Source organism: Anabrus simplex, chromosome 4 (assembly GCF_040414725.1).
Source record: "Anabrus simplex isolate iqAnaSimp1 chromosome 4, ASM4041472v1, whole genome shotgun sequence".
NCBI classification, from domain to species: Eukaryota; Metazoa; Arthropoda; class Insecta; order Orthoptera; family Tettigoniidae; genus Anabrus; species Anabrus simplex.
The window spans coordinates 229,651,317-229,673,441 of record NC_090268.1 but is presented as its reverse complement, the minus strand read 5'-3'; the positions used below and the strand labels follow the sequence as shown (position 1 = coordinate 229,673,441).

The following is a 22,125-nucleotide window of genomic DNA, read 5'->3' as shown; positions in this document are numbered from 1 at the left end:
TTTAAAAAGATAACATTTTAACACATGAACCTTATATTACTTAAGAATGTAATAATTATGATGTAACATTCTGATTGTTTAGGTATTGTGTAAGTTTCGTCCCTTTATATTATCTAATATAGCTGAAGATGGCCCAAGGAGGCTGAAACATGTCCTGATTATGTAAAGGTTTTGCAATTAAAATTTTTAAATAAATGTATTTGTATTGATTAGGTGGACGATTATATTACCAGTTTTCTATTCCGCAATAATTTGTAGTTCGAAAAACGTTTATAGGTGTGTTTTCTATTTTTAGGTATTGAATGAAGAGAATCGTGAACTTCATCTCCAGGAGCAATTTGGCCATGTTTATAATGAAGAGGAATTTATTCTCTTCCACATCAATGTCCATCATCCGGAGTCTGTGGTGAGCTTCGAACTTCTTCAGTTCTTTTCATTTCCATGATTGTGGTGTTATTTTCAGTTATGTTAATTGTGTACTTGCCCCTTGTTGTGGAACTTTTCACCTTTGGATTTTATTTGCATGACTGTTTTGACATAGTACCTTTAGTCTTCTTCACTCATTTCTACAGAATTGTATAATAGAAGTTCCCATGCAGTTTTTACAAACACGAATGCTCATTGATGTCCAAAGCCCCTAAAATGAATCAACAGGACACACAACTCTCTTCCCAGTTTTCAAACTGTTTCCTACTGTTTTGTGTTTTGTTGATGTAGTGGTAGTAGTGGTGGTATGTCTTGTGGAAGTAAGGTGCCTTCTGTTGTATACAGGTTTGAGCATTGGCTTTGCAACATATTGGACAAAATCAAAGAAATGTGTTCATTAGCAACGTCTTCTGTGGAGACATCTTACTGTGCTTGACTGCTGTTGTGTTGCACACCTTTGTTGTTAAATGGAATCTTGTGCAAGGGCAAGTTTTAATTTGTAGTCAGCATGATTGTTTCAGTGCTTGTGAAGCAGCAGCCATATGTGGCTTTTCACCTCACAGGGAGGGAGATTTTTTACTTTTAACCATTTGCAGACAGTGGTAATTCATGGCAAAAAATAGAAAAAGCATGCAACATTTTGGAAAATTTACTAAAACCATGAAAATATAAATTAACCACATACCTTGTTGAAGAGTAGAAACCCAACTTTGAAGTGGTTTGAAGAAAAAATAAATATCATCTCGCCATTTTATCATTGGAAGAATGACACAAGGGACACTCCATGTTATGATCTGACAGTGGTTACCTTTAAGTACACATTAGTCCGCTGTAAATCTACCAATTAGTTCCATTTCCTAATACGCTTGTATGGCCGGATGCCCTTCCTGACACCAACCTCAGTTGAGGAGCTGAAGATGAAATGAATGATGGTGAATGAAATTGGGTAAGAAGGTGTAAAGAAATTGCTGTGGCCTATGAATAGGAACTGTCCTGGCTTTTCCCTGGAACTGAAGACAGTAATTTCTGTCACCTAACATGCTTTTAGGGACGCTAAACTGCTCACTCACTGATTGTGAAAAGGCTGACTGCATCATTTTTGGGGAGAATTTTAGTGAAGTTTGGATTCAGTGCATCATATGCAAGGATTGGGTGCATGAAAACTATGCTAATCTTGAAGGGGATGCCCTTTATTACAAATATGACATTTGTGTTAGAAAGTAATGTAATGGTACAGTGTAATAGGAAAATAATATAACAATACTGAATCTGTCCGATACCGTGTGCCGTATTTTTAAACTCAAGTGTTTATAAATACTAAAAATTCATTCCCATCATTACTTGCTGTGGATTAAAGCATTGCCCCTATTAAACATAAACAATACATGTGGTTAATTTGGTTAAATATCGCAACTGTCGAAGAGACATAACACCACAAGCTCTACTCAACCTCGCACATTTTCCTTTCGACTTTTAATACAAGAAGCTATAACCACGTCTACCAGCTAATTATAAAAATAGCTACGTTTCTGACGAGTACTTGTCCTCGCTCCTAAGTGCTTCGAGAAGTTTGTCGTATTATCTTTTCATATAAAATTAACAACTTACTACCACTAAGAGTGACTTTTATCCTAAACATTGTGCTATTATAAGCTCCTTACGCCATCTCCAGAATAAGGCACCATATTTACCAAATTTTATTTCAACGCAACAATTTACGTATTCTTTTTGAACTTTTAACTAACCACTTGTTACCACATTTAAAAAACAAGACATTCATAAAGATCTACAATAAGGATTGATTATAAGACTTTGTCATAAGAGTACTTACAACTACTATATTCTACTTGCTAGTCATTTTATACACATTTGTACCTAAAACAATATCCTCTTATTTAGGTATAAGAACAATCAGGATCCTGATCTATCCTTCTTTCAGGTATGAGATTTTTAGGCTGATGATGCCCTCATTATGGGTGAAACATGTCCCTATATCTAATATGTTAACTATTTCTTAAATTTAAATAAAAACTCTTATGTATTGAACAGGTGGAATTTATATTATAATCTAGTATTCTTACTTTACTTTACATATCACTTAGTCGAACAGCTTGTCTCCTTTCCCCCCACTCTTCCCAACCTAAACTTTGCAACATTTTTGTAATGCTATTCTTTTGTCGGAAATCACCCAGGACAAATCAAGCTGCTTTTCTTTGGATTTTTTCCAGTTCTCAAATTGAATAATCCTGGTGAGGGTGCCATGCACTGGAACTAGAGCACCTACTCTAGTTGGTGTCTTACCAGGGACTTAAATACTTTCTCCTTTATATCCTTACTACAACTCTTAAATATCCTCATAACCATGTACAGAGATTTGTACTCTTTATTTACAATCCCATTTATGTGATTATCCCAATGAAGATCTTTCCTTATATTAACACCTAGGTACTTACAGTGATCCCCATAAGGAACTTTCACCCCGTCAATGCAGTAATTAAAACTGAGAGGACTTTGCCTATTAGTGAAACTCAAAACCTGACTTCTAACCCTGTTTATCATCTTACCATTGCCTGCTGTCCATTTCACAACATTGTTGAGGTCTTTTTGCAGTTGTTCACAATCTTGTAACTTATTTATTACTCTCTACAGTATAACATGATCTGCAAAAGGCCTTATCTCTGATTTCAGTTCTTTACTCATATCATTTATATATATAAGAAAACATGAAGGTCCCATAATACTGCGTTGAGGAATTCCCCTCTTAATGATAATGCTGTGTAATGTTTGAGAGGCTGATAATATTGGTTTGTATCTTGTCGCAAGTGTTTGATATCTCTTGTCTGACTTTAAGGGATTTTAAAATGTGTATAATGGAAGCATACTTTGCATTTCAAAGACTGTGCCAGATCCATTACTCCACAGTCTGCGACAAGTTTGTTTCGTTACAACCCTATTCATCACATCCGAATGTGTTTTCAGGTGGTAACTTTTTCATGTTGATCAGGCACAAAGATTTCCTGGGATTGTGCACTTCAGAATCAGTGGCTAGTATCTTTAAGCATTCCAACAGTAATGTTGTTCTATCCATCTCTGCCACTTCCTCATCTCATTTGCTCACTTTAGAACTTCCACTAGAGATATGTTTCATTACATTTTCCCTTTGTCATATTTTATCATACTTTCTGCCATTGATTTCTAGTTCATTGGTCATTCTACTGAATACTAAATCTAGTCCCCATTCATTCTCAATAATATTGGGTTTTCAAGACCTAATGAGTCATTCATTTTCACATCTTTACTGGTCCTTCTCTTCCTTTTAATTATTTAAAAAATCTGAACTCTTCCATTTTTATTAACCTCTGATTAGTGTTGAGAGTGAATGGTTATGAAGTTGTACTTCCCCTGAAAACAATAAGCACCAGGCGAGTTGGCCATGCGGTTAGGAGTGCACAGCTGTGAGCTTGCATCCAGGAGATAGCGAGTTTGAACCCTACTGTCAGCAGCCCTGAAGATGGTTTTCCATGGTTTCCTATTTTCACACCAGACAAATGCTGGGGCTGTACCTTAATTAAGGCCACGGCCGCTTCCTTCCCATTCCTTGGCCTTTCTTATCACATCATCGCCTTAAGACCTATCTGTGTCGATGCAACATAAAGCAAAAAAAAACATCAATAAGCATTGAGCGAGTTGGCTGTATGGTACGAGCTGTATAGCTGTTAGCTTGCATTTAGGAAATGGTGGGTTTGAACCCCACTGTTGGCAGCCCTGAAGATGATGCTAGAGCTGTACCTTAATTAAGGCCTCAGTCACTTCCTTCTCAGTCCTAGTCCTGTATTATCCCATTGTCCCCATTAGACCTCTCTGAGTCATTGTGACATAAAACAATGAAACCCTATACTTGCAATGCTGAATTGCTCACAAAAATGTTAAAAATCAGAACAATGCCTCTGTGTTGGTGCATCATGTTTTGTCAGTGTTCTGCTGAGAGGCATTATACAGTACTTATGACACCTCAAGACCTGTGGACATTTATCAGTGGGTAGCTCAGATAGGAAATGGAATACCAAGGGGCTTCAGAATATCAGTTGAATGGGAGATTTAGCCCCTGTATATGGCTGTAGATAATATCAAAACTATAATAAGTAATAACAAAATGATTTGAACAGTTGTGTAGAGCAATCACCATTTTTTTTCCAAGTAAGGGTACTTGGATCTCTGTATAATGCAGAACTCTTATATGTTGGGTCAATACATTCCAATACAAGTGTGACATAAAATTTTATTTAACATGTTTGGAGATACTGTGGATGCGAGCACTGAGTTGAAATTTGCAGCTGGTCATAATTCTGTTATTCATAGCAAAGTGAAATGGATAAGTGAAATTATATTTAAGTTTACTCTGCCTTTAAAATGTTTGTTGTTTATGTATTGAATAATACTAATTTCTGTGTTTTAAAGTAGTCTTAGTTTTTCAGTCCTGCTACTAAGTACATCTTCAATTTGGTAAAATCTTAACATTCATTTGATTAAAGATGTATCCTGTTATCAGTTTATTAAGCTGATATTGCACCATCTTTAGTTAAGAAGAGCCATTCATTAATAGGATTTTGTGTGCTGGTGCACTGGTGATAATTTTGTATTACATTATGAATAGAATGGACTCGGAACCATTTTTATTTCACATTGTTGAGTTGAAATGATAATGCAAAACCAGCTTAATAATTTGCCTATGGGAAACCTCAAAAGTCAAAAGGTATGGAACAAAAAGATCTAATTTTAAGCTTCAATTTGTAATTTTCAGACACAGTTGAAATGGTAAGTGAGCTGCATTATCTGTTGATGGCTGGTGATGTGGGCGACAGAAGATATGATGCTTTTAACCGACACATCCACATATTCCCAGGTTCTTTCTGATGCTCAGCTGAAAGATGTGATCAGGAGTTGTGAATAATTGTGGACGAGGACCAGTAGTAATTTGTCTTTAATCCCTGAAAGCATTTTCATTTACATGACAGATTTGAAATAGTATTCAGCTGTAAGAACCATCAAGACAACTTGCTGTGCAGGGTATTGGAATGAGTTTGTTACAAACTTCCGGGGATGGTGAGGGATATTACGAAGAACAACTGAGCTAAGTTGTAGAAAATAAATTATCCTTTCTATAGGAGAAAACAGTTTGTTATTATAAAGGGGATATGTTAACGAGTTAGTTGAGATTCTATGAAGAGGCAGTTGAAGCATGTAACCAGATGATAAAGAGGTAATTATTGTCAGTTATAGCTTTGTAATAATGCATGAATGAAAAGCAATTTTCTTGATACATTGTGTAGATGAGAAGCATAAAGATTGCATGTTAAAGTGCCTGCGTAAGAGAGAGGTGCATTAACCCAGAATTACATGTGGACAAATACACAGTTCAAAAAAATTAGGAGAACATATTTTGTAACGCCTGGTATTTTAACATTAATTTGGTAGGTGGGGTTCCAATGGTCATACAGCATACCTTGAGACCTTAGCTACTCAGGGTATGTCAAATCGAAGTTATACTCCATCTGTAGGCATAGCCATGCACTAAACTGTCAGGTAGACCCCCTGAAAACAACGTGAATAGCGGTGCGTCCATGTGTCGTCGTGAGGTACACAGACTACTGTGTTAATTTGAGCATGTTGTACATAAACCAGCACATCACATGAGACATCTTAACGCGGTACAAGTCGCAAGGATCGTCAATTGATCCAGGAAGGATGAACTTTTTGTCATGTTGCTGTGGATCTCATTGTCTATCCGTCAGTTATTCAACGCTTGTGGAATCGCTACATTGAGACAGGCCAGTTCACAAGGAGGGTTGGACAAGGTCGTGGACGCATGACAACCCAGCAGGATGACCGATATCTGACCATCTGTGCGTTGCGACATCGTTCAGCAACTGCCAGAGAACTGCAACAATACCTCAGGAGGGTCACTGGAGTCATGCTGTCTTACCAGACAGTAAGGAACAGGTTAAGAGAAGTGTCCTTACGACCCAGACATCCTGTTCAAGTACCCGTTTAACACAGCAACATCGCACAGCTCGCCTTCTGTTTGCCTGTACCCACATCGACTGGCAACTTTGTCAATGGAGACATGTGTTGTTCAGACGAGTCCAGATTTCCCCTGACACAGAGTGATGGACATCAACGTGTATGGAGTCACCGTGGTGAGCAGTACATGCCAAATGTTGTCCAGGAAGGTAACTGATTCAGACAAGGTTCTGTAATGGTGTGGGATGCCATCCATTTTGATGGGCTTACGGATCTTGTTGTCGTCCATGGTAATCTTACCGCTGTGGGGTACAGAGAGCAGATACGGCTACAGCATGTGTTGGTGGCTGCATACGGTGTTGGCCCTGAATTCGTACTCGTGCACGACAATGCCAGGGCTCATGTAGCGTATATTACCAGAACTGTTGTGCAAGAACTAGACATTTCAGAGATGGAATGGCCAGCAGTGAGTTCCGACCTTAATCTCATCAAGCATGTGTGGGATAGGCTTGACAGAAGTGTTCGTGGGCGTCCTGTTCCACCACCGACTCTCCAAGACCTCGAACAGGCTCTCATAGAAGAATGAGACCGGATACTGCAACGTAACCTCCGTCGACATGCAGGTGCCAAGCTGTGATAAATGCTCTCCATCTGTGATAAAAATCCATCCTGGAGGACTGTTATCACTTTGTTTTCGCCCCTATTTGAACATTTACGTTTGTGTTCTGAAAATGAACGCGAATCCATCACTGTTCTTTTGTATACTTCAACGGTAAAGAATAAAGGTTTAGTTGGTAATATACCTGGGTGTTATTGTTTTGTGGAGCATGGCGTACGATCAAAAACATTTTCCCTTAATTTTTTTGAACTGTGTACTTCATGAATTACCTTATAGACTGGTAAAACATAGGTTATTGCTACAATGCTTTAGTACCTTTAACTTGTAGAATAATTTTCAGAAGAGAGTGTGAGCTTTGTTGATGGAGAAGTAAGCTCGGAACCCTCTTATTCTGTAGCACGTAAGGCCATATGCAGGTTAATGGGGTCATTTTTCGAGATAATGTATTAAAGTTTTGATGACAATATTTTAACTTTTCTGACATAAAAAAACTACTTTACCAATATCATTATTGTCGTCTACTTTGTAGCTACATGATGTGGGCAGTAGCTGTAAAAATATCATGCATGTCACATGATTAGTTTCTGAGTTTATCCTTCCAACAATTTGAAGTGAATTTGCAGTCATGAGAAACATCACAAGAAATAAACAGTCATAAAAAATTAACCATGAAATGTAACCAGTAACTAATAAGCTAATAACAATCTACAGTGTTCTTTCATTGCACATATTTTTTGTCCACCTGGAATAAGTACTTCTACGCAAATATAGTGATTTTTGTCACTTTACTGTGGTCTTTACAGACGTGTGCTCTTTAAATCCATGACGTAGGAAGCTATTTTCGATCCCCAACACAAGGAGCCTTATTCAGTCCGTAATAACTGGAAGTGTTTTTCTATGTCAGGGCATCTCAAACACCCAAAATCTCATGCGTGCAAACAGTGGTGCAGAGGTTCTGTGCACCGTGCATCGGCCCGACGTGGCTCAGTTCGAATCAGCATTTTGACTCGGCTAACTTCGGCTCGATGGTGAAGCGCTGTAGAGCAAGTGAGGAAGGGGGAGACAGGCGTAGGGAATGAGAGAGACAGCGCTATTGCTTACAATCCGGGAGTATGCGGGGTCTGCACTCTGGTCAATCTAGCAGTCATCTTTTGCACCTTGCGCCGCACAATGCACTGGTGCATGCACCCTGAGAGGCCCTGGTCTCTGTGTATGTGTGAGATACCCAGCCAGATCTACAGCACCCAAAGATTCAAAAATTTTAAAATTTTTAACACAGCATTTCACCAATTATGCATCACTGTCAGAGAGCAATTCTTGCTCCAAGAAATGAAGCTGTCACCATCATCAACAAATAACTTTAACAAGTGTTACCTGGCATTCTACAAATTTACATGTCTATCGACATGGCATGTAATACAGTTGAGGCTGTCAACTACATGACATAATTTTTGAACAACTTGGAGTCACCTTGAATACCCTCGAATATCTTGGAGTGGATGATTGTGGCCTGATTATCCTTCTCTGGAACATGAATCCTCCTTCCCTCTGCAAACGAACTTGTTTCTCGGTCAAGAAACTGATGCCAAATATTATTGAAGCCACCATTAAGAATGGACATTTGCGAGCAAAGTAGTATTTGTTCCTCAGATTCAAATCATCACTTTGGATATACACTTTAAAATCTCATGTCTGCAGTTCCCTGTTTGTTTGATTTTCACTATGTGCATCAACAAGGCACAAGGACAATTGCTTAAAGTTGCAAGACTCGGTCTGTGGGTGTACAAGAAGCCTGGATTCAAATACAAACCTCTCCTCAGTGTTCATATGGGGTGAGGGTATATTAAGTTGTTGATGGTGGTTCATCCGTTGGATGAAAACTTAAAGCTTTGAGAAGACCCCTTGGTGTAATTAGACAGGAGTAGGCTATGTGCCAACACCAGGTTTCAGACTCTTTCTACCTCATTATCATCATCATGATCCCCACATCCAGGCGTGCAGGTGGGCGTCAAATAGAAAGACCTGCAGCAGTGAGCCGAACGTGTCCTCGGACTCTCCCGGCACTGAAGGCCATACGAAAAATATAATAAGTAAACCTACCCAGTATCTTAAACATTGAAAATAACAATATAATAAAAAATAAGATAATGTATTTCATTCAATTTCTGTAAAAATGATAATGTGTTAATAAATATTTTTAAATTTTGCTTTTATGTAAATGGTTTTAAAACATGTAAAAGCCACGGGTACATGCTAGTGTACCTATATAATTCATCTACATATATCTATGGTGGTAAGCCATCATAACAGTTTCTAGGTTGCTTGGTGTTTTACCTCTTGGGGTACTCTGAGATTCTGATCCACTCTGAGGATTCATCGTTAAAGCCAACCAAAGGAACTGCTAAGGTCCAAACAAAGATCTTAACAGGATGCTTTCTAGCAAGGTTACTAATTTTTTTGTACTCTGTTCTCTGTACAGGGTAGAGGTTAGTCTTATACGGGACCTCAAATATTAAACCTTTGCCAGAGGTTGCCATGAGTGTAAGTGTAGATACAATTGTGTTGTTGTCATTAGCTTGTGTGGCTTGTGACTTCATACCAGGAACATGGAACTTAGACCAGTGCAGAAGGTAGGGTAATTTCCTTATTTCTGGATTAGCCTGAGATTGGGAATAGGTTTCATCGTTGTTAAAGAAAGCAAGGGTTATGTTACTTTTCATAAGTTTTGCACTTGAAATATTCACTGTGAAAGGAACCATAAGGAGGATTTATATGAAGGTAATCTCAAAAATAAGGTATCGTATTTAAAAAATATATATATATAGACCTGTTTATTTCTACAATGGTTTACATAATTTTACAGCTTGAACATTCAGCTGTTTTTCTACATAATCACCATTTCGGTCGATGCATTTTTGTGGACACTGTGACAGTTTTTGCATGCCCATGTCATACCAGCTCGCCGCCATGCTGTTCAGGAAGTTGTGAACCTCATCTTTCACCTCGTCATTGGTGCTGAATCTCTTTCCAGCCAAATGTTCTTTCAAATTAGGGAACAAGTGATAGTCACGGGGCGCCAAGTTTGACTGAAACTGTTTAGGGAGAGTAACGGTTTGCCGGGCGACGTGCAGGCGAGCGTTGTCATAGAGAATGTTTACGCCCTTGCTCAACATTCCTCTTCTCCGGTTCTGAATTGTCTGGTCTGAGTTTTTTCAGGGTCTCACTGTACCTGTCAGCGTTTGTTGCGGTCCCAGCGGGCATGAAGTCGACCAACAATACCAAAAAGTTGTCCTGTTCGGCTGCAAAGCATTGAAGAAATGCGTGGGAAGAATTAACTCATTGCCGCATGTAGTCTTCAGTCAGCATACGTGGCACCCATCTTGCGCACACCTTCCGGCATTTCAACTTTTCCCTTAAAATTTTATGAGCGGCGCTTCAGGAAACCTCAGGAACCAAAGTGCAGAGATCATCCAGGTGGATCTGCTGATCTTCATGCATGACTTGCTCAACTTTCACGACTATGGAAATTGACGGTCTCCCGCTCCTTTGTTCGTTCGTCGTGAATTTCAGTCCGACCGGCTGCAAACTTTCTACACCACTCACAAACATTTTTGACATCCATGCACAACTCACCACACACTTCTGTCAGTTGGCGATGGATTTCAATCAGTTCAGTACCTTTTGCGTTCAAAAACCTAATAACTGCGCGCACTTCGCAATTGGCGGTAACGTCCAACAGGAGCTCCATTCTCATTGGCTGCCAAGCCAAGACTGAGTGCCTCAGTGCGGCGTGCGCATGTTTATATGCGAGCGCGAGAAATACTCCTCACAATATTGTGACCAACAGCCACACGAACAGTGTTCTGTATTTATAAAAACAATAGGAGACCTTATATTTGGGATTATCCGCGTAATTTTGAAATAAGATTTTTTATATTTAATACATATGCGTTAATCACTCCAAAAAGAAAAAAAGAAGGACTGAGCACATGGTATTGTATGTTTCTCACGTTTAATATTTTATCAGATTGAATTTCAGTTTCTGAAGATTTTCTGTAGAAAGTTTATTGCAAAGTCAGTGTATGTTTTAGCTGAGTACAACTGTCAGTTCAGGTTTGTTTGAACTTATTTCTCCTGCTTATGTGTTGTATATAATATCAGTCAACAAACAGTATACCAAAATTTAAGATTGTGTTGTAACTTTTTCAATTACGATGGTAATCCCAAAAATTAGGCCTCCTATTTTTTTTACAGATACATAAACCTGTTTATATCTACAATGGTTTACATCATTATACAGCTTGAAAATTTAGCTGTTTTCTACATAATCACCATTTCGGTCGATGCATTTTTGTAGATGCTCTGACAGTTTTTGTAAGCCCATGTCATACCAGCTCGCCGCCATGCTTTTCAGGAAATTGTGAGCAGCACTTCAGGAACCAAAGTGCAGAGATTATCCAGGGCGATTCTCCGATCTTCACGACTGTCTTGACGGAAATTGACGATCATTCGCTCCTTCGTTCGTTCGTCGTTAATTTCAGTCCGACCGGCTGCAATCTCTCTGCACCACTTACGATATAACTTTTGATGTCCATGCACGACTCACCTTACACTTCCGTCAATTGGTGATGGATTTCAATCGGTTCAGTACCTTTTGCATTAAAAAAACAAATAATTCACGGACTTCGCACTTGGTGGTAACATCCAACGGGATCTCCATTCTCAACGGCTACCAAGCCAAGACTGAGTGCCTCAGTACGGTGTGTGTATGTTTATACGCGAGCGTGGGAAACACTCTTCACAATATTGTGACCAACAGCCACATGGACAGAGTTATTTATTTATAAAAAGATAGGAGACCTTATTTTTGGGATTACCCTCGTACATTATCTTCGATAAGATATTTTGATAGGTTCCAATATTTTTTCCTAATTTACGTGCCAGCTGGTTTAGTATCAGCTTCAGGTTAACTATATAGAAATCGCAAATTTGAATTCTGATTTTGTTGTTTAAAAAACTTTATCACAACTTTGATCCATTTCTAATTACAGTATAACACTTCATTTCTTATTTATGTTTTCTTTTATTTCATTCTTCGTCAGTTAGCTTAGCATGTAACAATAGATGATTAGTGCAAGATTCATGTTGGAACATCTCTTAAAACTAAAGCTGAATGGTAAATTTTTTGTTGTAAATACTCCTTTATTTTTGTACTCTTTAAAATATAATTTGATTTCTTATCGTTGTTGTTATCAATCGTGGGAACCTCCAATTTTGGGGAATATTTATTCAAAATAAAAACATCATTTTTTTAAAATTGCATTTTTTAAATGAAATGAAATATCAGATTTTTTATTATACATGTTACTTGTAGTGCCTAGTTACCTTAAATTAGCCATTTTAGTCCATTAAGATGATGGTAGAATAAGATAAATAATGGAAATATCAGAGTAACGTTAGTTCATGTGCAATAATCTGCTTAATACCAGTTTTAGTTCTCAAAATGGATTTTGTAACTTTATAGTAGCTGGACAATAGCTTGATGGTTCTTAGTTTTTATTTACTGTTAGATTGCATTCAGGACTTATTTTTGCTGCGGAGAAGGACTACTGCTTTATGTGATGTTCGGTTTTAAAGCAAATGGACTTACTCACTCTTTTGGAAGTCGGTGATGTGCAAGAAGAGGGAAGTATTTGAGATGGAAAGACTTTTGTTACAAGGTACCATTATCTGAAGCTATTGAATGAGAGAGAACATCCACAGACATTTAAGAATTAAAAAATAACTGTAACTATAAAGATGGAAGATCATTTGGAATAGCAAACCTATTTTGGTCGTAAGTTTTACCTGAGTTTTTTTTTTTAAAAATAACATCTGTATAAATCTTAAATCATATGTTTTATCTGTTAGATAATTCATGTATCTCATGGTCTGGAACATCTGTGTTGCAGTATGTTGTGTGTTCCCTCCATGTTGATTATATTTCCTCTTTTAACTCCCATATTTTGGTTTTTTGCTTGTGGTTGTAAGCTGGTGAAGACTTACTGTTCACTGGGATTGTTATGTATTAACAAGTGATTTCTACAGTCTGTTATAGTTTAATTGGTGATTTGATTCTATATGTTTCTGTGGCATGGAACAAATTTAGAATATTTAGTTGGTAAGGCTTCTTTTCGCTACTGTAATATGGTGGTGAGATGTTTTGTTACTTACTCATTCTTTTCTAATTGTAAAATAGTATTACTTCATTGCTAATAAGCTGAGGGTGAGTCAAAATAAGTTTCTATGCCATTTTTAAAAAATTGTGGATAAGGAGCCAATTTTTAATACTTGAGGGATGGCAATTTCCTCTACGAAGTTAATCATGATTTCTGTGACTGAGAATATATGTAGATTGCTAATTTTCCATAGCCTTGCTATTCTTGTAGCCTATATATCCTGGCCAATTAAAGCACGTGGAATTAAAATTAAGAGCCAGTACCTCTGGTTAGGACTTTTGGATTCCTCATAAAACTGAAGATCTTGTGCCTGTGGTCACAAAATCAGCAGTCACCTAAAACTACAAGCTTACTTTATTCTTTTAGTTTTTGGTACACTAGTTTTTATGTATACTACATTAATTTCTTTTCTTTTTAGGAATACACATTCAGAAGTTGTAAATTTTGTTGTAGTTAGTTTAGCATGTATGAATTAATGTGAAGGTGTTCAAATTCATGTAACTCCCCTTATGTCAGTAGGAAGCAGGTATATTGTGAAAGGAAGACCTATTAATTGGAGCATTTCTGAGCTGTTTGTAATTTCATTAAATACTTTGGAATCGGAAAAAGAGTGGGACATTTCAGAACTAATTTGAAATCCTAATTGTAAATTTTAAAAAGGTTTATGGTGTATACTGTATTACCTTTGTACAGAAATATAAATCAAAGATTGTTGAAGTACTTTTGTGAAAGTTTGAACTATTAGAAAATCATTAGCATCATAATGGTAAAAAAAAAATATTATCAAAAAGTTTCAAAAAGGGGTATTGTCCAAAATTTAACAGTATATTTTGGTCATATTTATAAGGTACTAATAATTTGTCCAAAATTTTTAAAATTTCAAATGAGAATTTTCTGTGAAAAGTGAGTGAAGAAATGTATATGTAAAGTTTCAAATGAATAACAGTTGCACTTCCTGTTTTATGTCCTGTATTGAAATAGACTTTCATAAACTGCTCAAACAAATTTATATTTTGGTTAGCATGTTATCAAGTAATTGTTCTTATAGTTAGTCTGTTTAGCAATTTCAATATAACAACTTTAATGCAGTTGGTAGTGTGTTATGGGAGTCTTTTAACATTTTCCTTGCCATTAACTAGAAAATCAATTTACTAGCTAGTCATATTATGTCTATGAACTACTTTTTGGCAATATATACCATGTGCTCAAACACAGTGCAAAGAAATAACCCTATTCTATTAATGATAAAGATATACACTAATTCATTATTTCTGTTAAATTAATCCAGTTTGTAAAACTACATATCATAAAACTAAAATGAGTGCATTATTTTAATTTGTTAAGTTATGAATGGCTCATGGCTCCAGCGAATTGTCTTCAGGCCGGACAAAGTAAATCACCTGTGTAAATCACAGCACATTCAGAGTTAAAATATGTTTACTAGTGAAATTTTAGACTGTTATCCCAGAGTTTATCATTAAAAATACACTGACAAGCAATTTAGTTATATATAAAGAGATAGGAACAACGAGCAATTGAATTTGAGATAGCTGCAGTTTCAGCAAAATGGCTTGTGATTGGCCCAGCAAATCTAATAGTTCGGTGTGGTGCACAACTGTGATGTTGGCAGACTTCGTACTGGCTGTGTGAATAACAGATTAACACAGGATGGATAAGACACAAGATCTCTGCATCTCTGATTGCAGCCAGATTTTCAGCACCATACGTGCAGGCTATTCCATCTCTGATGTCATGCAGGCAGTGGGCCTTTCATGGGCCACCGTGTCCAGAGTGTACCATGAGTGCATGGATATGAGCAAAACCACCATCACCAGGGTCAGTTAGCATGGAACAATGTGTTGTTGACTGGAGTTGCTGTCAACTGAGTTGCGTGGTAAGAGCAGATAGACGGGGTCACAGTACAACAGATTACACAACAATTCTATGCTTCATAACAATGAAGTGTGAGCAGCCATACCACCTATGACTATCACCTCACAATGAGGTACAGGAGCTACTGTTCCAGTTGGGTTCCACTGCTTACTGCATGTCACAAGGCACAAAGAATGACATCGAGTGTTGGTGGTGGTGGTGGTGATTGTTGTTTTGTTGTTTTAAAAGGAATTACAACTAGGTAACCATCTTCTCTGAACAAATTAAGTGGAAGAAAAAACAAATTTATTAAACAAAGTAATTTGAAAATGAACGATAAAACAAAAATATATTATTAAGCTGAAAAGGATACTGGAAATTTGAAATTTAGAAGCAGTGGATTAATCCACTCTCTTGCTCTAGAGAATGAAGTATTTCCTTCATCAGCTAGTGTCAGTTGAAGCGTTTCCTGCAGACCGAGGTTCTATCTTAGGTCAGAGAGATTAGCGCACTCTGTGAGGATGTGGCCCATGGTGAATTTGGCGCCACAAGAACACACCAGGGTGTCTTCCCTCTTTAGGAATTAAGAGTGCATAGATCTACCGTGACCTATTGCCAGCCTGCACGAAACTACAGCCCCTCTCCGTGAAGGTCAGAAAGAGGCAGTTGTCTTCCTAATTGCTCTCGGCTTGTTGGAAATTCGGATAGCTTGCCACTCCAATTCCCAGGACGCCAAGATGCTTTGACATAGTTGAGAACAAATATCCGTAGCAGGTGCGTACATAGGTGTAGGTGGTAAGAGTGCTGCTTCTGCTAGTTGCTTTACGTCGCACCGACACAGATAGGTCTTATGGCGACGATGGGACAGGGAAGGGCTCGGAGTGGAAAGGAATCGGCCGTGGCCTTAATTAAGGTACAGTCCCAGCATTTGCCTGGTGTGAAAATGGGAAACCACGGAATACCATCTTCAGGGCTGCCGACAGTGGGGTTCGAACCTACTGTCTCCCGAATACTGGATACTGGCCGCACTTAAGCGACTGCAGCTGTCGAGCTCGGCGAGTGCTGCTTCTTTTGCAGCTTCATCCGCAGGATCATTTTTCCGCAATCCCAACCTGGATTGCATGGATTGGGAGCCACGTGGAAGTGATTCTGGTGCCAATATCACACAACTTGGTTATAAGCTCATGAATCTGCCGCACCAGTGGATGTTGTGGGAAACAGATGTCATAGACTGCAGAGAACTTAGCGAGTTGGTACATATGAGAAAGTAGTCTCTTTCATCACCCAGTGCAAACTGCAGAACTTCTGAGATGGTGAAAATCACAACAGTATACACTCTGCAGACATTAGGAAGCGAGATCTCCATGCTAATATTATCGGAGACGAAAGAGCACCCCTCATTTTCCCTGATCTTAGAACCATCCATAAAGGCATGTTGTACGGCCGAATACTGGTGAAGGAAGTCCTGGAAATCCTTTGGTGAACAGAGGCGCCTGTGTTCACCTTGGATCCATGAAGTAGATCAAGCCGCATATCCAGCCGCAGAGCTAGCCACGTAGATACTTCGCTATACGTCCCCGCAGGACAACTGCCAATAGCCACGCAAGCTATCAATTTGAATCCCAACTGGCTGTATGGCATTCAGCTTGTTTTGGTACCTCTGGTGTATCTGGTACTAAAGATGCATTGATAATCTGGTTGTTGCGGCATTTCAAAAATTTTGGCAGTGTACATGAAGAATATCTGCTGTCGTCGTATTCATAAAGGTGGAACTCCCAATTCGGTGAGTAGGCTGGAAATGGGGCTAGTATAGAAAGCTCCGGTAGCCAGCCTGACTCCTTGATGATGAATACTATCTAAAGGGCTTGGCATAAATCTTGATGCTGAGCACATTACTATCCAACTCATTGTAATTGTATCAATACAGACTGAACATGAAGATAATTTCATGTGATGCACTACCGTAGCCAATACAGGAAAGGACCAAAGCCGTATAAAAACATAGCAGCAAAGCACGATCAAACCCCCTGAAGTGCCACTGAGAAACTTGAGCATGTTAAGGCTCTTCATACAGACTACCTTTAACTGACAGATGTTTGTGCTGTCATGTCAGTCGCTTCTCAAAATAGAGACCCAGGAACCTGCATGTGTCTACCACTGGTAGGACAGTGATTCACAAGTGTAGCTCTGGTTCAGGATGCACAATCAGACGTCGATGAAAGTGTACAACGGAGGTTTTCTCTGTTGAGAATTGAAAACAGTGTTGTAGAGCCCACCTGTCAACTCGGTTAATAGCTTGCTGTAGCTGTCTCTTAGTTAAAGCCATCCTTCCGGAGCTCTAATGTAGAGCCAAATCTTCTACATACAGCAATGGAACAACTGGAGGCCCTGCAGTGCGCAACTATGCCATTAATGGTGATTGGTACAGTGTGACACTCAACATAGATCCTTGTGGTACTCCATTTTCTTGAACGTAATATTGAGGAAAATGTATTCCCTACTCGGACTCGAAGACCAGAGGGACATGAAGTTCTCAATAAACGTAGGTAAATTACTCCAAAATTCCCACTGTTATAGTGTGGAGATTATCCCATACTGCCAGATAGTGTCGTAAGCTTTCTCCAATCTGAAAACACAGCGTCTAGGTGTTCTTCTGGAGGAAGGCCTCTTGAATGGTGCTCTCCATTCTGACTTGATCGTTTGCAGAATGATGACTTTGGAATTGGTATTACTATCTATTCCCTCATGTCACCGAGGTGGAAACACTTCCTCACTCCATATTCAGTTGAATAGGGTGAGGATACCCTAGAAATATTGGTCTATCAAATGTTCGAGCATTGATTGTTTATTTTGTCCAGTCCAGAAGCCGTGTCCTGCATAGCATAGTGCACTCTACAATTCCTACTCCATGAAAGGGACATTATAGTTATGCGAGGCACTAGAGGCAAATGACAAGTGATAGGACTCTGCTGCGCACTTTATAGACAGAAATGCAGAGTCATATCTCCCAGAACCTGGCGTAGTGGCGAAATATGAAGCGATGTGATCTGCAATGACTGAAGGAATCGTAACTATATATCCATTAGTGGAGATTCCAGGGACTGTGGGAGTGTTCTATACATCGACAGTATGGCAGGGTTTGATCCACACTTGTGATGACAGAGTATATGCTGTCATGGACAACACATAATTTTCCCAAGTAGCTTTCTTATGCTCTCAAATCAATAAATGGGCTTTAGCGCAAAGGCACTTGAACACAGTATGTTTGGCCATCGTAGGATTTCGATGATAATACTTAAAAGCCCGTCAGCGATCACAAGTGACTGCTGCAATTTCATCAGTCCACCATGGGTCTTTTTTCCAATGAGAAATGCTGGACGAGGAAGGTACTCCTCCACACATGCACACATTCAGAAAATTAACATTCTACCTGAGGCATAGAGGCTGGCTTGACAGTCAGAGAAGTGGATTTTAAGGAGGTTAGAATAGGAAAGAAAGCGATAGAAATGAAGAAGAAAAGGGCACAGACACCTCTCAGGTGACTCGAACACCTTGTTAGTCTGGCCCTACTCCGAGGCCAATCCAGCACGAGTAACCGTAAGCTGGCATAGCCCTCTGGATCAATGAGCACGCAAGTCCCCACACCAACGTTAAAGTCTTGGTGTCCCTAGAGGGGGGGGGGAATGACATTGACACGGAAACACCACCATTGAACTCTAAAAGCATACAGGAAGATCTCCTAGACAAATGAGTCATGGTACCAGGTTGTACACACCAATGACAGGATGCAAGTGCATTACCACGCACTTTAGGCAGTGGATTTTCTTGTCAGCAGGGGACAGTTCAGGTCAGAGGTGGTTGTATCATTGCTTGGGGACTGTTCATGTGGGATGAAAACCCCTGGTACATCTGATGAATGATGCAGGAACTTGCTGTCAGATCATGTCCACGTATTTGTTCACCTCCTGCACACTGCGGGAGACTTAACGTACAATAAGTCAGTCCACCACCCAGTCTCCACCGAATGGTGGTTGATTAATTCGATGAATATTCCATGGACATGAGGATGCTTGCCTGGTCCTTGTGGTCACTAGACTTCAGTCCTATGGAGCATATTTAGGATGATGTTGAGAAAGACGCGTGTCCTGTTGACCCTGCTCTAAACGAAATCTGTACAGGGGCTCTTGAGGCTGGGGTGTAGGATTGTGTGGGATTCTTTATCATTTAATCCATCCTTGTGATGCTTCTCCATTTATTGTAAGTTTTTAATCTTGTACAAACCCTGAACAATATCTGTGTGCATTGTGGGAGATTGTGCAATAGTCGTGGAACAGTATGACTTCCCATGCTTCTGATATCTTGTGGAGTCCCTGTTGCGCCATATTGCCATTGTCATCAGGGAGAAAGGTGGTGCTACATGCAACTAGCCGGATATCTCTAATTCAGTTGTTCATCAGTCTATAGCCATCTTACTTGTGAACTAAAAAAGTAGAAAAAAAAAAAAGGCACGGAATGGTGGACATCAATTTCTAGGAATATTATCAAATATATTCCTTACAGGTGTTTCTGAATCAGGATAGATGTAATTTCAAATCCAGTTTCTTTATCAAGAATTTATAAATCATTAAGAGGAACACTCCATTAGCTAGATAAATTTGGTTCCTTTTGAGGCTGGGGAGTAGGATTGTGTGGGGATTCTTTGCCGTGTAATCCATCCTTGTGATGCTTCTCCATTTATAAGTTTTTAATCTTATACAAACCCTAAACATACTAAATTGCCTTTGGAATTCATGTTAAGAATGTGTACAGTGATCATTAGTGGAGACCTTCTAAAGGATATTCTCCTGCACTTTTATGGAAAGGTGTAGAGCCATTAAGTAGATCAAACTCTTAGAAAACTAAACAATTAATTCACAATGAAAAATTATAGTGCTTTTATTTTACAAGGAAACTTCGTATCGTTCTGCCGCTGGCCAACTTCCAGCTCTCTCAACTGCAGCGTGAGAAGCCAAGTGACAGACCCAGCAGTTGGTTGCTTTGAGAATTATAGGGAATTGTGTGGTCTACTGTTGTTTGTGTATTATTCTGTATATTGCTTGTGCATTGGGCCTAAGTAATTGATTGGAAAATGAAGTATTTGGTTGAACAGCAAATTTACTTGGAATGTTATATATATATTTAAAAAAAGATAGCTATAGAAGATGGGTTATGAGATATACTCATAAGTATACGGACTCTAGCACTCCTACAAAATCTTGTGTTTTGAAGGTGATGAACAAGTGGCATATAACAGGTTCAGTTTGTGATGTACAGAGGAGGTGTAAAAGACAAGTTTTAACTGAAGCTAAACTTGGGGATATTCAGTCACTGTTGAAAGCATGTCCTAAAAAATCACCTAATCATCTAGCGCAGGAAATAAACATACCCGTGGGATCTCTTTGCAAAGCAATTAGACTGCAGAAATCTTGACCATATAAAATAATCAATTGAATTGAGAAAAGTCCATCTTTCACGAATTACACTTATTGGTTTTAGTTATAAGTACATTTTTGTCTCTCTTTGTGAAACATCTCCACCTTAAAGATGACTTAAAAAATCAAATGTAGGTTGACAGCTTATAGAAGGAAAATTTTAATTTTATCCATTCAACCATTGATATCAAGCATAATATTCGCATAACTGAATAACTACTATTATAAGGACACAGCTTTCAAAAAAAAAACTGTCAAGCAAGAAAGAAGACAACAGAATTGTTAACTATACACAATGTTCTAAAAACTTGTAAATTATTTATTTATTTTTTCAGCATTCAGTGTGTTTATTGCCAATTTTTATGTATTTTAAAATCTTCTTTAAGCTGAAGATGTCTCACAAAAAGAGATGAAACATGTACTTATAACTAAAACCAAATAAGTATTTGAGAGATGGCAATATTTATTGAAAGGTGGACTTTTCTCAATTGAATGTTCAGTGATGAAGTTCATTACATGCATTTAAAATAAGGTTTGTGCTGGAACTTCATCAGACAGATAGTGCTGCAAGAATAAGGTTCTGTAGTGGTTTCCCAAAAGTGTTTACAATAGAAATTAAGATTCATAGCTAATGTTTATGACGATGCATGGTTCCATCTTTCTGGACATGTAAATTCTCAAAATGTGCGATTGTGCAGTACCGAGAATCTGTACATTGTACAGGAAGTGTGATTGTACCCCCCTTAAATTAAATATGGTGTGTGTGGTAAGCGCTCAGTGGATAACTGGGTCTATATTTTACAATGACCACGTGTGTGAATTCAGATGTACGTGGGAACAATTTTGCGTCCATTTTTTAATGAACTGACACAGGAAGAAACAGATTATGGATATTTTCAACAGGATGGTCCCACAGTCCATACCGCTCTTAATTCTGTGGACACTTCACGTGCAGGTTTTAATGACCAGATAGTTCGTACATGTTTATATTATATGGAAGAGGTGGTGAGAACCTGAAAAAATGGTGATGCAAGGAAAAGTCGAGGGTGAAAGGCCACGCAGAAGGACAGCCAGCAGATGATTTGATCAAATAAAAAGGATTACCGGTCTGCCTTTTCAGTGGCTTCTTAGGGAAGCAGAAAACCGTTGAGGGTGGCAGAAAATAACAAATCATGCAACATGATAGGGTCACGACACTCAGGAATGAGTGAAGCGACTGCTGATAATTATGATGATGATGATGTGGCCCCTGGATCAGCCGACCTAACTTACTGTAATTATTATCTTTAGGGATCCCCAAAGGGCAAAGTTTTCCAAAATAATCCCCATACTGTAGAAAAACTGAAGGCCAAAATAGCACGTGCGATATAGTTTATTACTGAAGCGGAGTTACAAAAAGTAGCATACAACTTTTTCAAATGATGAGAGGCATGTTTGTGACAGAGGTCATTTTCAACAGTATCTGAAATAAATGTTGAGTAATAAACCTGTATACATG

At 38.6% G+C, this 22,125-nt stretch overlaps 1 protein-coding gene across 2 annotated transcripts in view; it reads left to right on the top strand.

The window, feature by feature from the left end:
- LOC136871803 (glycerophosphocholine phosphodiesterase GPCPD1) overlaps window positions 1–22,125 on the top strand; it is a 432,261-nt gene that overhangs the window by 263,636 nt on the left and 146,500 nt on the right. For both annotated transcript variants that reach the window (XM_067145405.2, XM_067145404.2), the window contains exon 6: window positions 296–406. In XM_067145405.2, the coding sequence (XP_067001506.2) occupies window positions 296–406 (111 nt within the window). The remainder of the gene's footprint in view (window positions 1–295; window positions 407–22,125) is intronic.